At 42.1% G+C, this 15208-nt stretch overlaps 2 protein-coding genes across 6 annotated transcripts in view; one reads left to right on the top strand and one right to left on the bottom strand.

Moving 5' to 3' along the window:
* The window catches only part of EWSR1 (EWS RNA binding protein 1), a 54623-nt gene extending 44884 nt beyond the window's left edge, over positions 1 to 9739 (bottom strand). For 3 of the 5 annotated variants that reach the window (XM_069759947.1, XM_069759941.1, XM_069759934.1), the window contains exons 1-4: positions 9595 to 9733; positions 7445 to 7481; positions 7298 to 7349; positions 5606 to 5732 (exon numbers count right to left, since the gene is read on the bottom strand). In XM_069759947.1, coding sequence (XP_069616048.1) covers positions 5606 to 5732; positions 7298 to 7349; positions 7445 to 7481; positions 9595 to 9697 — 319 coding nt within the window. In that variant the 5' untranslated portion in view covers positions 9698 to 9733. Of the gene's footprint in view, positions 1 to 5605; positions 5733 to 7297; positions 7350 to 7444; positions 7482 to 9594 lie in introns of all 5 variants that reach the window. The other 2 variants (XR_011319469.1, XM_069759953.1) reach the window with 2 other exon arrangements.
* Positions 9713 to 15208, top strand: part of RHBDD3 (rhomboid domain containing 3) — a 67572-nt gene continuing 62076 nt past the window's right edge. The window contains exon 1 of the mRNA XM_069759972.1: positions 9713 to 9835. Coding sequence (XP_069616073.1) covers positions 9803 to 9835 — 33 coding nt within the window. The 5' untranslated portion in view covers positions 9713 to 9802. The remainder of the gene's footprint in view (positions 9836 to 15208) is intronic.

Genomic DNA, 15208 nt, shown 5'->3' with positions numbered 1-15208 from the left:
GTCCACGTAGTATATTGCCCAACCACGTATTGCATAGCAGAGCCACGTAGTATATTGCCCAGTCACATAGTATATTACCCAGTCACGTATTGCCCAGCCACATAGTATATAGCAGAGCCACGTAGTATATTGCCCAGCACAGAGGCACATAGTATAGAGACTTTAAAAAACAAAAAAAACAAAAAAAAAAACCAAAACATAGTCACCTATAGCCCGTTGCAGTCCTGCTATACTTACCATCCGCCGCCTTTCTCGCTTCTCTCCACGCTCCCTGGATCGCTCCATTGCAAGCGGCAGCTTGCGGTCCCGTCCCAGGGCTGGTGTGAGCAGGACCTATGATGACATCGCGGTCACATGACCAACCGTGACGTCACGGCAGGTCCTTGTCCCACACCAGCCCTGGGATGGGAGCGGAACCTGCCGCTTGCAATGGAGCGCTGCCGGGAGCGTGGAGAGGAGCGAGAAAGGCGGCGGCGGGTGAGTATAGCAGGTTTGGTTTTTTTTTTTAATTATTTTTAACATGACGAAGTAGTATGCCCATTAGAAAAGGATCAGATAATCATTGTTTATTAAATGTACAGAAAAAAACAACCCTCCATATGATAAAAACAGACAATTAAAACAGCCCATATTGACATAAGACACGTACATAATGAATTTATATACGGTAAGTTGTCGTCAGATGCCAATTTTAATAGTGGTACATAGGAAAGTAAACAAAATATGTAAGTCAAAATAGGGTAATTGAATACTGCAGACATTGCCCAACCCTTTAATGACCTATGGCGTGCAGTGTTCATCATAGGTCACTTCCCCCTCTTTGGTGCGTGCTCCGGCGATGAGCCCCTGCACCTTTCCCGACACATGACAGCTGATCTAATCAGCTGATATGTGCACCCAACAGCCGTGGGTGGAATCGCAATCCACCCACAGCTGCTAACTAGTTAAATGCCGCTGTCAATGAGAGTGGCATTTAACTCGTGCAAACTGGATGCGAATCTTAGCGCTGTCGATGGGTTGGCATGACAACCTGGTGTCTACAGGAGACCCCTGTGGTGGTCATTGCCGAACTGCTGAGCGCTACCCGATGCTCATAGCAGATGAGCATTTTAGCTACACATATAAGGGCTGAAGCCCTCAGATGATCGCATCTTCTAGTCTCCCATAAAGACTACTGAATATATATATATGTATATATATGTGTGTGTATATATATATATATATATATATATATATATATATATATATATATATATATATATATATATATTTATATTTATATTACACACGTTCAAATCACCTCTTTGCCTCATTCAAAATGAAATTAAAAAAATAAAATACACAATTGGTACTACAGTGTTCAGAACTGCCCGATGTATCAATATATAAAAAGAATCAGATCGGTAAACTGCTTAACAAGAAAATAAAAATGCCAGAATAATGCTTTATTTGGTTGCTGCCACACTATCTATCCCAAAACGGTGTAAAAAAAAAAAAAAATCAGCTCGGCGTGCAATAAATAAGCCCTCGCCCAGCCCCATAAAAATAGGGCTACTGCTCCGGGTCTCAGAAAATGTTTTTTTTGTTTTTTTTTTTTAAACTGGATTTATTTCACCACTATACATGTTTGGCATCTACAAACTTGTAATGACCTGGATAATCAGAATGGAACCGCAAAAATGGAAATACCCCTGGACCTTAATGGGTTCATTCAAAAGAGTGACCAAGAAGGGTACATGCTCACTGTGTACACAGGCAACAATAAGCTAAGGGAGGAGAGCAACACAGACATGTTCATAGTAAAGCACATACAGTGGGGCAAAAAAGTATTTAGTCAGTCAGCAATAGTGCAAGTTCCACCACTTAAAAAGATGAGAGGCGTCTGTAATTTACATCATAGGTAGACCTCAACTATGGGAGACAAACTGAGAAAAAAAAATCCAGAAAATCACATTGTCTTTTTTTTTTACATTTTATTTGCATATTATGGTGGAAAATAAATATTTGGTCAGAAACAAAATTTCATCTCAATACTTTGTAATATATCTTTTGTTGGCAATGACAGAGGTCAAACGTTTTCTGTAAGTCTTCACAAGGTTGCCACACACTGTTGTTGGTATGTTGGCCCATTCCTCCATGCAGATCTCCTCTAGAGCAGTGATGTTTTTGGCTTTTCGCTTGGCAACACGGACTTTCAACTCCCTCCAAAGGTTTTCTATAGGGTTGAGATCTGGAGACTGGCTAGGCCACTCCAGGACCTTGAAATGCTTCTTACGAAGCCACTCCTTCGTTGCCCTGGCGGTGTGCTTTGGATCATTGTCATGTTGAAAGACCCAGCCACGTTTCATCTTCATTGCCCTTGCTGATGGAAGGAGGTTTGCACTCAAAATCTCACGATACATGGCCCCATTCATTCTTTCATGTACCCGGATCAGTCGTCCTGGCCCCTTTGCAGAGAAACAGCCCCAAAGCATGATGTTTCCACCACCATGCTTTACAGTAGGTATGGTGTTTGATGGATGCAACTCAGTATTCTTTTTCCTCCAAACACGACAAGTTGTGTTTCTACCAAACAGTTCCAGTTTGGTTTCATCAGACCATAGGACATTCTCCCAAAACTCCTCTGGATCATCCAAATGCTCTCTAGCAAACTTCAGACGGGCCCGGACATGTACTGGCTTAAGCAGTGGGACACGTCTGGCACTGCAGGATCTGAGTCCATGGTGGCGTAGTGTGTTACTTATGGTAGGCCTTGTAACATTGGTCCCAGCTCTCTGCAGTTCATTCACTAGGTCCCCCCGTGTGGTTCTGGGATTTTTGCTCACTGTTCTTGTGATCATTCTGACCCCACGGGGTGGGATTTTGCGTGGAGCCCCAGATCGAGGGAGATTATCAGTGGTCTTGTATGTCTTCCATTTTCTAATTATTGCTCCCACTGTTGATTTCTTCACTCCAAGCTGGTTGGCTATTGCAGATTCAGTCTTCCCAGCCTGGTGCAGGGCTACAATTTTGTTTATGGTGTCCTTTGACAGCTCTTTGGTCTTCACCATAGTGGAGTTTGGAGTCAGACTGTTTGAGGGTGTGCACAGGTGTCTTTTTATACTGATAACAAGTTTAAACAGGTGCCATTACTACAGGTAATGAGTGGAGGAAAGAGAAGACTCTTAAAGACGAAGTTACACGTCTGTGAGAGCCAGAAATCTTGATTGTTTGTTTCTGACCAAATACTTATTTTCCACCATAATATGCAAAAAAAATGATAAAAAAACAGACAATGTGATTTTCTGGATTTTTTTTTCTCAGTTTGTCTCCCATAGTTGAGGTCTACCTATGATGTAAATTACAGACGCCTCTCATCTTTTTAAGTGGTGGAACTTGCACTATTGCTGACTGACTAAATACTTTTTTGCCCCACTGTAACTAGACCTCAGATGCTTATTTAAAAAGGGACCCGAGCCGGTTAGTAGGATTGTGCATAGTAAACTACAGAGTCAGGTCGGCACCGTTATACTGATTAAAATGATAACTTGGGTGATCAAATCCGACTTGTGGTTGTTCTTTAACGTTTATTTTCTTGTTATCCAGTTAGGGGAAGAAAAAAAAATTGAAAATGGCGCCGCCTGCATCTGCATAGTAGCAGCTATAGGTGTCTAGCTGTAATCCGATAGCAGCTACTGCACAGGTGCAGTAGCAGCTATTTACTGGAGAAGAAAAAAAAAATCCCTCCTCCAAGATGGTGCTGCCACACCTGCACAGTAGCAGCTCTCAGTGTCTATAGCGGTGATCACCATAAAGTGTGGCTTCCACTTTTTTTTTGCAATTATGGCGTCAAAAGTACTAGTTGTCCCGCAAAAAAACAAGCCCTCATGATTATGTGAACAGGAAAGAAAGAAAAATAAATACAGTACATTTTTTTTTTTTAAAATTGCCTTTTTGAACAGGAGGATAAAAAAGTGAAAAAGGAAAAAGAAAAGAAAAATTGCCGAAGAGTAAAGGGGTTATTAAAAATGAGCTCTGCTCAGGGGAAATCCCTTTGGGTCCTTGCAGTTTTGTCTAAATGGATGAAATGACACCTACACAAATGCATTTCACAGCACAAAACAAATATATGATTGTAGGCAGTTTCTTACATTACCAGATCATATAAACTAGACAGGACATGCTATTGCACAGTTGAGGTTCCAGATCTTAGAACACGTCACCATTAAAGGGACTATCAGCACAGATTGACTGTTCAAATTACCGTATATACCCGAGTGTAAGCAGAGACCCCTGATTTTGCCACAAAAAAACCTGGGAAAACTTATTTACTCGAGTATGAGCCTAGGGTGGGAAATGCAGCAGCTGCTGGTAATTTTCAAAAAGAAAAATACCGTATTTTCCCAACTATAAGACGCATTTTATGAATAAAAAAAGTTGATTTGCATGCTATATTTACATCACTTTATGGAAATTTGTCAGCAGATTTTTGCTACTTCATCTGAGAGCAGCGTGATGTAGGAAAAGACACTGAATCCAACAATGTATCACTTCAATTACTGGCTGGGTGCAGCCGTTCTGACACAGGTTTTTAACTTTAGCAAGAAGCAGAACTGAGAAAGCCAAGCCTGCCCAACCAGGCTCTGAATGTACATGGTCTATAATCAGTGAACTGCTTATCAGAGGGGGTGGAGTGAAGCTTGCAAGCATGTGGCAGCTAATCACAGCAATGCTAATCACCAATTGATAAAACCTTCAGCCTAATTAAACAGCTTTACTGTGACATCCTTGAATTCTGCATTTTAACCCCTGCCTCATGTAGTCTTCAGATTACATCAGAAAAACCAGCCTACAGATTCCCTTGGCTTTGTGGACAGTGTATTTTGAATACAATGTGCTTTGCTGGTATAAAATTGTAAGCTGTATATATACACACACTATACCTAAAGGTACTGTCACACTAGACGAAATCGCTAGCGATCCGTGACGTTGCAGCGTCCTCGCTAGCGATATCGTCCAGTGTGACAGGCAGCAACGATCAGGCCCCTGCTGTGATGTCTCTGGTCGGGGAAGAAAGTCCAGAACTTTATTTCGTCGCTGGACTCCCCGTAGACATCGCTGAATCGGCGTGTGTGACACCGATTCAGCGATGTCTTCACTGGTAACCAGGGTAAACATCGGGTAACTAAGCGCAGGGCTGCGCTTAGTAACCCGATGTTTACCCTGGTTACCAGCGTAAAAAAACAAACAGTACATACTTACATTCAGCTGTCTGTCCCTTGCCGTCTGGTTCCTGCACTGACTGCTGGCCGTAAAGTGAAAGCAGAGCACAGCCACAGCGGTGAGTCACAGCTCTCCAGCGACCAAACAGCGACGCTGCAGCGATCCGGATCGTTGTCGGTATCGCTGCAGCGTCGCTAAGTGTGACGGTACCTTAAAGAACAAAGATATCTATGATTTGTTGACTATTCTTTTCACTTATCTTTATATTGTCTGAGGAAGGTCTTAGAAAAGACTGAAATATCACGGTGCATTGCTGTAATAAAATCATATGCATCTTTATTGCCACTGAGAGCTCCGAGCATCTTGTTTCACTACAAAACTTGGATGATATGAGAGTCCTTACCAGCAGGAGGTTGCCCATAAGCAGTAGCATAAGCTGCCTGAGCATATGTAGCAGTGGTTTGCGCCTGCGTGTAACTGGAATCAGTTGGTTGTCCATAGGTGCCATAACTCTGCTGGCCATAGGTTGCCTGTGGAAAATACAAAGAAATTTTACTACAGCTGAAGAGAGCATAAAGCCTCTTCACAAGACCTTACTGCTTTTACAGATTACCATAATATTTTCATTTTGCCTTCTAATTTCAGGTTTTCTATTTTTTTTTTTTTTATTGGTCCATATGAACAAATTATGCTTTTTTTAAGGCTACTGAGATTAAAGGCGTTTTACCATCAAATGAAAAACAAATCCTTTTCAACATGGCCTTATTTTCCTTACAGGCTACTAATGATCTAGCTCATCCAATAGCATGGTCTGCTGCTCTGGTTGAGCGTGTGCAGATGTTTTTCCAGTAGAGAATGGGTTATATGTGCAGAGATCGTCCACGTGAAGGAGAGACGCTGCAATGTTCTATGTAGTTGTCTGCCTGCACCATCACTGAGAACCGATAAGGAGCGCTTCTTCTGCTGGGTTGCAGTGTAGACAGACAGCTATATAGAATAACACCGAGTAGGGCATGCACAGTTCCAAGTCAGCAGTCACAGAAGCACAGGCAGACGGATGTATAGAACAACTAGGTCTGAACCTCACATAGATGCTCCCATTTCCTTTCTGCAGCATTAGTGAGCGCTAATTACAGTGGTTGTGGCCTCATCAATATCCACACAACTCATTTTCTATAGAAAATTACATGTACTAAAGTACAGGTATGCCTTTGTGCTATGGAGAAGAAAATGCTCAAGAAAACGTTTAGACATTTAAGATAAATGTATCAAACCATATTTCACAATAGAAACTGCATAAATGAAATAGATTTTAGACCTGATACGGCTGCTGTATTTACTTTGGAAATCCATGGCTAAATTACTGTATACATTTGTGGGAAATTTTATATATTTATATTAAAAAGCATTTTAATATCAGGGTTATACAGATTCAGACATGGATATTCTAAGCAAGTACAACAGTATCGTTAGTTTTACACTATATTTAATAAAAGCACTTGATTTATTTTGTGAAATTCGGTGACAACCAAATGTGCCGTCCAGGATTATACATTAGGTTACTAGCACCCAAGTCTGTTATTTTGCTGCCACAAACATGATGGAAATTTAGTTAAAACACACAATATTTACAATAACTAATTAGAGTTGCCACCTTAATTTATGTTTCTGGACAACTTCTCCAAAAATCAACCAATTAAAAAAAAAAAAAAAATTAAAAAAAAAATTGGAAGACCATAAAACATTAAGACTTAAAGTGATCTAGTTAGATAGCCCATAATACTTCTATGAACACGTTGGCAGCATTCTCTAAAATCTCTGGATGGATGGTTGGCAACCCTGGTTTTAATGCTCTTGGAAGAAAAAAAAACAAAAAAAAAAAAAATATATATATATATATATATATATATATATATATATATATATATATATATATATATATATATATATATATATATATACACACACATATATATACATACACACGCATACATATATATATATACATATAGATAGAGACATATATACACATTAATTTTTTTTTTCTTCAATGAAGGTTCTTTTTTCAAAATAGTTAGTCTAGTAAACCTGATACCTGAGCAGTCTGTGTGTATCCTTGAGTTGGCTGGGCAGTATAAGCAGCATAGCTATATGGGGACAAAATAAGAAAATCAGTGTATACAATACATAAATGGCAATTTGATTATGCCAAACCCATATAGAAATGTAAAAAAAGGCTTACCTCTGCTGAGCACCAGCTTGGCTATAGGTGCTATAATCTACAACAGAAAAAACAACAACTATTAGAAACAGACACCAGCCTTGCCCAATATTGTGAATATTACAAGAAAAAAAAAAAAAAGTACCGTATATATTTTTTGGGGGGTAATGATAAGCCCTGATGTATCCTCAAAGATAAGAACAGCAAGTTAGATTATACTCACTCAGGGGCGGTCCTGGTGCCTCCCATCTTCATGCGATGACGTCCTGTTTCCTGTCGCGGCTCCGGCGCAGGCGTACCGATTCACCCTGTTGGGGGCAGAGCAAAGTACTGCGGTGCGCAGGCGTCAGGCCTCTCTGACCTTTTCCAGCACCTGCGCACTGCAGTACTTTGCTCTGCCCTCAACAGGGTAAATCGGTACGCCTGCGCCGGAGCCGCGACAGGAAACAAAGAAGAGGATGTCATCGCATGAAGATGGGAGGTGCAGGACCGCAACGCCCATTGGACCGGACCAGCAGCAGGACCGCCCCTGGGTGAGTATAATCTAACGTCTTTTTCTCCTCTTTCAGGATACATCGGGGCTTATCTACAGCATTACAGAATGCTATAGATACGCCCCTGATGGCGGTGGCCGCAGTTTATAGGCCAAAAATGGGGTGACAGATTCCCTTTAATGACTGCAAATATGCGTTAAAACGGCAGTCATTAAGAGGCCTTATTCCCTCATTGCAATTTTAAAACATCAAATCGGGAATAAGGCCGTAGCGCCCCCAGAGAACATGATCAGGGCTGGATTTTCCACTCCCCAGTCACATGATCGCCATTAGGCCGGTGTATTTAGAGGTGAACCGATAGCTGCCACTACGCCTCTTTTTCCTAAGCTGCTACTACGCAGGCGCGGCGGGTGACATTTTCAAATGGATTTTTTTTGTTGTTAAATGTCAGGATAACCTCAACCATAATTATATGCACATTACACATGCAATTATGCTGCAGCACAGGTGCCACAGCTGGCGCCTGCCTACACAAGGGTTTTTTTCCCTCAGTGTGTACATATATTCATTATGTAGACTAGGGAGGCAGGTCAGTGAGGGATCAGTGACCTGTCAGCAGTCTGCATTATGAATACCTAATCAGAGCATCACATGAAGGTTATGCCACCATGCTAGAAGATAGGAAATGCCTACAAAAGAGGTTTCTAGTGGTTGAAGCAAAGTCATGCTGGTCTATGGTCATCTGCTAGCCACAAATAAATTGCTGGGGGGGTTGTGGAAAGGGGGAGCAGGAGCTCAATGGACTGATCCCCATGATCTTAACATAGTAACGTAGTTAGGAAGGCCGAAAGACGACATTTGTCCATCCAGGCAAGCCTATATTCCATCAGAATGAATCCCCAGATGTATTTCCTTCTAAAGAACCCAATAACTGGAAGATACAATATTGTTACTCTCCAGGAAGACATCCAGGCCTCTCTTGAACCCCTTGACTACTGAGTTCGCCATCATCACCTCCTTGGGCAAGCAATTCCAGATTCTCACTGCCCTAGAAGCATATGCTAAAGCTACAGAACACCAGAGAACAAGGAGAGGGCAGATTCACCACTGTAATCCCCAGGCAGGATGTGGACACAGGACCACCACAGCAGAGCTGCACTTCTCGCCTGCAGAGTGCAGACCCCCACCAATATCTGCTGTACAGCCGGGGTCTCAGGCCTGGATCTGCACACACCTATCCCCTGCCCAGATTCAGTGAATAAACAAAGTACATAACATATAATGTCCCTTTAATTGCCGCCAACAGGCTGAGCCCCAGCTGGGAGTTGTAGTCCATAACCTCCTGTTGCTAGTGACACTGCTGTATACAGGGGGGCAGACCTACAGTATACACATAACTTACAGTATACAGACATCAGCGGGGCGGCTGATAACAGCGAGTAATAGGGACGATACTACACAACGGCCGCAGGTCGCGTCCCACCGCGTGGATCAGCGAGGCGAGCAGCGACTGAGGCCTACGAGGAAAGCAGCGGCCGCGTGTGTCCGCCTCAGGCCGCAGCCACTCCAGCGTTACCAGGAGCAGGAGCCAGGAGACAAGGTGGCTGCTGCTACCCTCAGGCCGGGCAGCCTCGCCCACACAGCGGCCACACTGGAGGCTCGCAGTCCGTTACTCACCGGTGGAAGCCATTTTGTGTACTCTGACCACCTCCTCGGCGTCCGTGTGGGGAGAGCGAGTCGCGCATGCGCTGTACTGTACGACCTGGACTGTACCATTCATTGCCGGGGTAAAAGAAGATCCGGGAACCTGGCTGTGCGTCATGTTTTGGTAAACAGTGTGCCAGTTGAGTCTTCTAATAGTCGGAAATGAAGGGATAACAGGTAGATGAAGTGGAACGTTCCATGTAGCACCCAGAAGGTAAGCTTCCCTTATTACAAAGCCCCCCTAGATTTAGGTAGTGGTGTGATCCTTTAGTCCCGGCTACTGAAGGGAGAGAGGAATAGAGAGATGGAGCCAGAAAGTTGTGTGAGGGCGGGAGCCGGCTCCTCTTCCGTCCATTGTGGTCACTCTGTGCTTATGAGAAATGAAATGGCGCAAAATGTCAGTGCGTGCGGGAGGCGGTCACCACACAGTCAGCATGGCGGGGGCTCTGCAGGGTATGGTGGGCAATGAGATATTTGTAGGGTATGGTGGGCACTGACATCTCTGCAGGGTATGGTGGGCACTGATATATCTGTATGGTATGGTGGGCACTGATATATCTGCAGGGTATGGTGGGCACTGATATATCTGTATAGTATGGTGGGCACTGATATCTGTATAGTATGGTGGGCACTGATATACAGTTAGGTCCATATATATTTGGACAGAGACAACATTTTTCTAATTTTGGTTATAGACATTACCACAATGAATTTTAAACAAAACAATTCAGATGCAGTTGAAGTTCAGACTTTCAGCTTTCATTTGAGGGTATCCACATTAAAATTGGATGAAGGGTTTAGGAGTTTCAGCTCCTTAACATGTGCCACCCTGTTTTTAAAGGGACCAAAAGTAATTGGACAGATTCAATAATTTTAAATAAAATGTTCATTTTTAGTACTTGGGTTGAAAACCCTTTGTTGGCAATGACTGCCTGAAGTCTTGAACTCATGGACATCACCATATGCTGTGCTTCCTCCTTCTTGATGCTCTGCCAGGCCTTCACTGCAGTGGTTTTCAGTTGCTGTTTGTTTGTGGGCCTTTCTGTCTGAAGTTTAGTCTTTAACAAGTGAAATGCATGCTCAATTGGGTTGAGATCAGGTGACTTACTTGGCCATTCAAGAATATTCCACTTATTTGCTTTAATAAACTCCTGGGTTGCTTTGGCTTTATGTTTTGGGTCATTGTCCATCTGTAGTATGAAACGACGACCAATCCATTTGGCTGCATTTGCCTGAATCTGAGCACACACTATGTCTCTGAATACCTCAGAATTCATTCGGCTGCTTCTGTCCTGTGTCACATCATCAATAAACACCAGTGACCCAGTGCCACTGGCAGCCATGCATGCCCAAGCCATCACACTGCCTCCACATTGTTTTACAGATGATGTGGTATGCTTTGGATCATGAGCTGTACCTCGCCATCGCCATACTTTTCTCTTTCCATCATTCTGGTAGAGGTTGATCTTGGTTTCATCTGTCCAAAGAAAGTTCTTCCGGAACTTTGCTGGCTTTTTTAGATGTTTTTTAGCAAAGTCTAGTCTAGCCTTTTTATTCTTGAATCTTGTGAGTTGCTTGCACCGTGCAGTGAACCCTCTGTATTTACTTTCATGCAGTCTTCTCTTTATGGTAGATTTGGATATTGATACGCCGACCTCCTGGAGAGTGTTGGTCACTTGGTTGGCTCTTGTGAAGGGGTTTCTCTTCACCATGGAGATTATTCTGCGATCATCCACGACTGTTGTCTTCCGTGGGCGCCCAGGACTTTTTGCATTGATGAGTTCACCAGTGCTTTCTTTCTTTCTCAGGATGTACCAAATTGTAGATTTTGCCACTCCTAATATTGTAGCAATTTCTCGGGATGTTTTTTTTTGTTTTCACAGCTTAAGGATGGCTTGTTTCACCTGCATGGAGAGCTCTTTTGACCGCATGTTTACTTCACAGAAAAATCTTCCAAATGCAAGCACCACACCTCAAATCAACTCCAGGCCTTTTATCTGTTTAATCGAGAATTACATAACGAAGGGATTGCCCACACCTTTCAATGAAACAGCTTTGGATTCAATTGTCCAATTAATTTTGGTCCCTTTAAAAACAGGGTGGCACATGTTAAGGAGCTGAAACTCCTAAGCCCTTCATCCAATTTTAATGTGTATACCCTAGAATGAAAGCTGAAAGTCTGAACTTCAACTGCATTAGAATTGTTTTGTTTAAAATTCATTGTGGTAATGTCTATAACCAAAATTAGAAAAATGTTGTCTCTGTCCAAATATATATGGACCTAACTGTATCTGTATAGTATGGTGGGCACTGATATATCTGTATAGTATGGTGGGCACTGATATATCTGTATAGTATGGTGGGCACTGATATATCTGTATAGTATGGTGGGCACTGATATATCTGTATAGTATGGTGAGCACTGATATATCTGTATAGTATGGTGGGCACTGATATATCTGTATAGTATGGTGGGCACTGATATATCTGTATAGTATGGTGGGCACTGATATATCTGTATAGTATGGTGGGCACTGATATATCTGTATAGTATGGTGGGCACTGATATATCTGTATAGTATGGTGGGCACTGATATATCTGTATAGTATGGTGGGCACTGATATATCTGTATAGTATGGTGGGCACTGATATATCTGTATAGTATGGTGGGCACTGATATATCTGTATAGTATGGTGGGCACTGATATATCTGTATAGTATGGTGGGCACTGATATATCTGTATAGTATGGTGGGCACTGATATATCTGTATAGTATGGTGGGCACTGATATATCTGTATAGTATGGTGGGCACTGATATATCTGTATAGTTTGGTGGGCACTGATATATCTGTATAGTATGGTGGGCACTGATATATCTGTATAGTATGGTGGGCACTGATATATCTGTATAGTTTGGTGGGCACTGATATATCTGTATAGTTTGGTGGGCACTGATATATCTGTATAGTATGGTGGGCACTGATATATCTGTATAGTATGGTGGGCACTGATATATCTGTATAGTATGGTGGGCACTGATATATCTGTATAGTATGGTGGGCACTGATATATCTGTATAGTATGGTGGGCACTGATATATCTGTATAGTATGGTGGGCACTGATATATCTGTATAGTATGGTGGGCACTGATATATCTGTATAGTATGGTGGGCACTGATATATCTGTATAGTATGGTGGGCACTGATATATCTGTATAGTATGGTGGGCACTGATATATCTGTATAGTATGGTGGGCACTGATATATCTGTATAGTATGGTGGGCACTGATATATCTGTATAGTATGGTGGGCATTGATATACAGAGCCTTGTGAAAGTATTCGGCTCCCTGGAACTTTTCAACCTTTTCCCACATATCATGCTTCAAACATAAAGATACCAAATGTAAATTTTTGGTGAAGAATCAACAAGTGGAACACAATTGTGAAGTTGAACAAAATTTATTGGTTACTTTACATTTTTGTGGAAATTCAAAAACTGAAAAGTGGGGCGTGCAATATTATTCGGCCCCTTTACTTTCAGTGCAGCAAACTCACTCCAGAAGTTCATTGTGGATCTCCGAATGATCCAATGTTGTCCTAAATGCCTAATGATGATAAATATAATCCACCTGTGTGTAATCAAGTCTCCATATAAATGCGCCTGCTCTGTGATAGTCTCAGGGTCCTGTTTGAAGCACAGAGAGCATCATGAAGACCAAGGAACACAAAAGGCAGGTCCGTGATACTGTTGTGGAGAAGTTTAAGGCCATGTGCACACGCTGCGGATCCCGTTGCGGAATTTTCCGCTGCAGATTTGATTAAATCCACAGTGCAAAAAATACTGCGGATTTATCGCGGTTTTTTGTGCGGTTTCCACTGCGGTTTTAGACACCTGCAGATTTTTTAACATGGAGCAGGTGCCAAACCGCTGCGGATTCCGCACAAAGAATTGACATGCTGCGGAAAATAAACCGCAGCGTTTCCGTGTGTTTTTTTCTGCAGCATGTGCACAGCGGTTTTTGTTTTCCATAGGTTAACATTGTACTGTACACCGCATGGAAAACTGCTGCGGATCCACAGTGTCTAAACCGCTGCGGATCCGCAGCAAAAACCGCAACGTGTGCACATACCCTAAAGCCGGATTTGGATACAAAATGATTTCCAAAACTTTAAACATCCCAAGGAGCACTGTGCAAGCGATCATATTGAAATCGTAGGAGTATCATACCACAACAAATCTACCAAGACCCGGCGTCCCTCTAAACTTTCATCTCAAACAAGGAGAAGACTGATCAGAGATGCAGCCAAGAGGCCCATGATCACTCTGGATGAACTGCAGAGATCTACAGCTGAGGTGGGACAGTCTGTCCATAGGACAACAATCAGTCGTACACTGCACAAATCTGGCCTTTATGGAAGAGTGGCAAGAAGAAAGCCATTTCTCAAAGATATCCATAAAAAGTGTCGTTTAAAGTTTGCAACACCTGGGAGACACACCAAACATGTGGAAGAAGGTGCTCTGGTCAGATGAATCTAAAATCGAACTTTTTGGCAACAATAGAACCAATATCAAAGTGAACATAAAGCAAAGATAACAAAATTAACCCCTTTACCCCCAAGGGTGGTTTGCACGTTAATGACCAGGCCAATTTTTACAATTCTGACCACTGTCCCTTTATGAGGTTATAACTCCGAAACGCTTCAACGGATCCTGGTGATTCTGACATTGTTTTCTCGTGACATATTGTACTTCATGATAGTGGTAAAATTTCTTTGATAGTACCTGCGTTTATTTGTGAAAAAAACGGAAATTTGGCGAAAATTTTGAAAATTTCGCAATTTTCAAACTTTGAATTTTTATGCAATTAAATCACAGAGATATGTCACACAAAATACTTAATAAGTAACATTTCCCACATGTCTCCTTTACATCAGCATAATTTTGGAACCAATTTTTTTTTTTGTTAGGGAGTTATAAGGGTTAAAAGTTGACCAGCAATTTCTCATTTTTACAACACCATTTTTTTTTAGGGACCACGTCTCATTTGAAGTCATTTTGAGGGGTCTATATGATAGAAAATGCCCAAGTGTGACACCATTCTAAAAACTGCACCCCTCAAGGTGCTCAAAACCACATTCAAGAAGTTTATTAACCCCTTCAGGTGTTTAATAGGAATTTTTGGAATGTTTAAATAAAAATGAACATTTAACTTTTTTACACAAAAAATTTACTTCAGCTCCAATTTGTTTTATTTTACCAAGGGTAACAGGAGAAATTGGACCCAAAAAGTTGTTGTCCAATTTGTCCTGAGTACGCTGATACCCCATATGTGGCAGTAAACCACTGTTTGGGCGCATGGGAGAGCTCGGAAGGGAAGGAGCGCAGTTTGACTTTTCAATGCAAAATTGACAGAAATTGAGATGGGACGCCATGTTGCGTTTGGAGAGCCACTGATGTGCCTAAACATTGAAACCCCCCACAAGTGACACCATTTTGGAAAGTAGACCCCCTAAGGAACTTATCTAGAGGTGTGGTGAGCACTTTGACCCACCAAGTGCTTCACAGAAGTTTATAATGCAG

The sequence above is a fragment of the Ranitomeya imitator genome, chromosome 1 (genome assembly GCF_032444005.1).
Source record: "Ranitomeya imitator isolate aRanImi1 chromosome 1, aRanImi1.pri, whole genome shotgun sequence".
NCBI lineage: Eukaryota > Metazoa > Chordata > Amphibia > Anura > Dendrobatidae > Ranitomeya > Ranitomeya imitator.
Note: the sequence above shows the minus strand (reverse complement) of the source record. Positions and strands in the feature narration are given on the sequence as shown.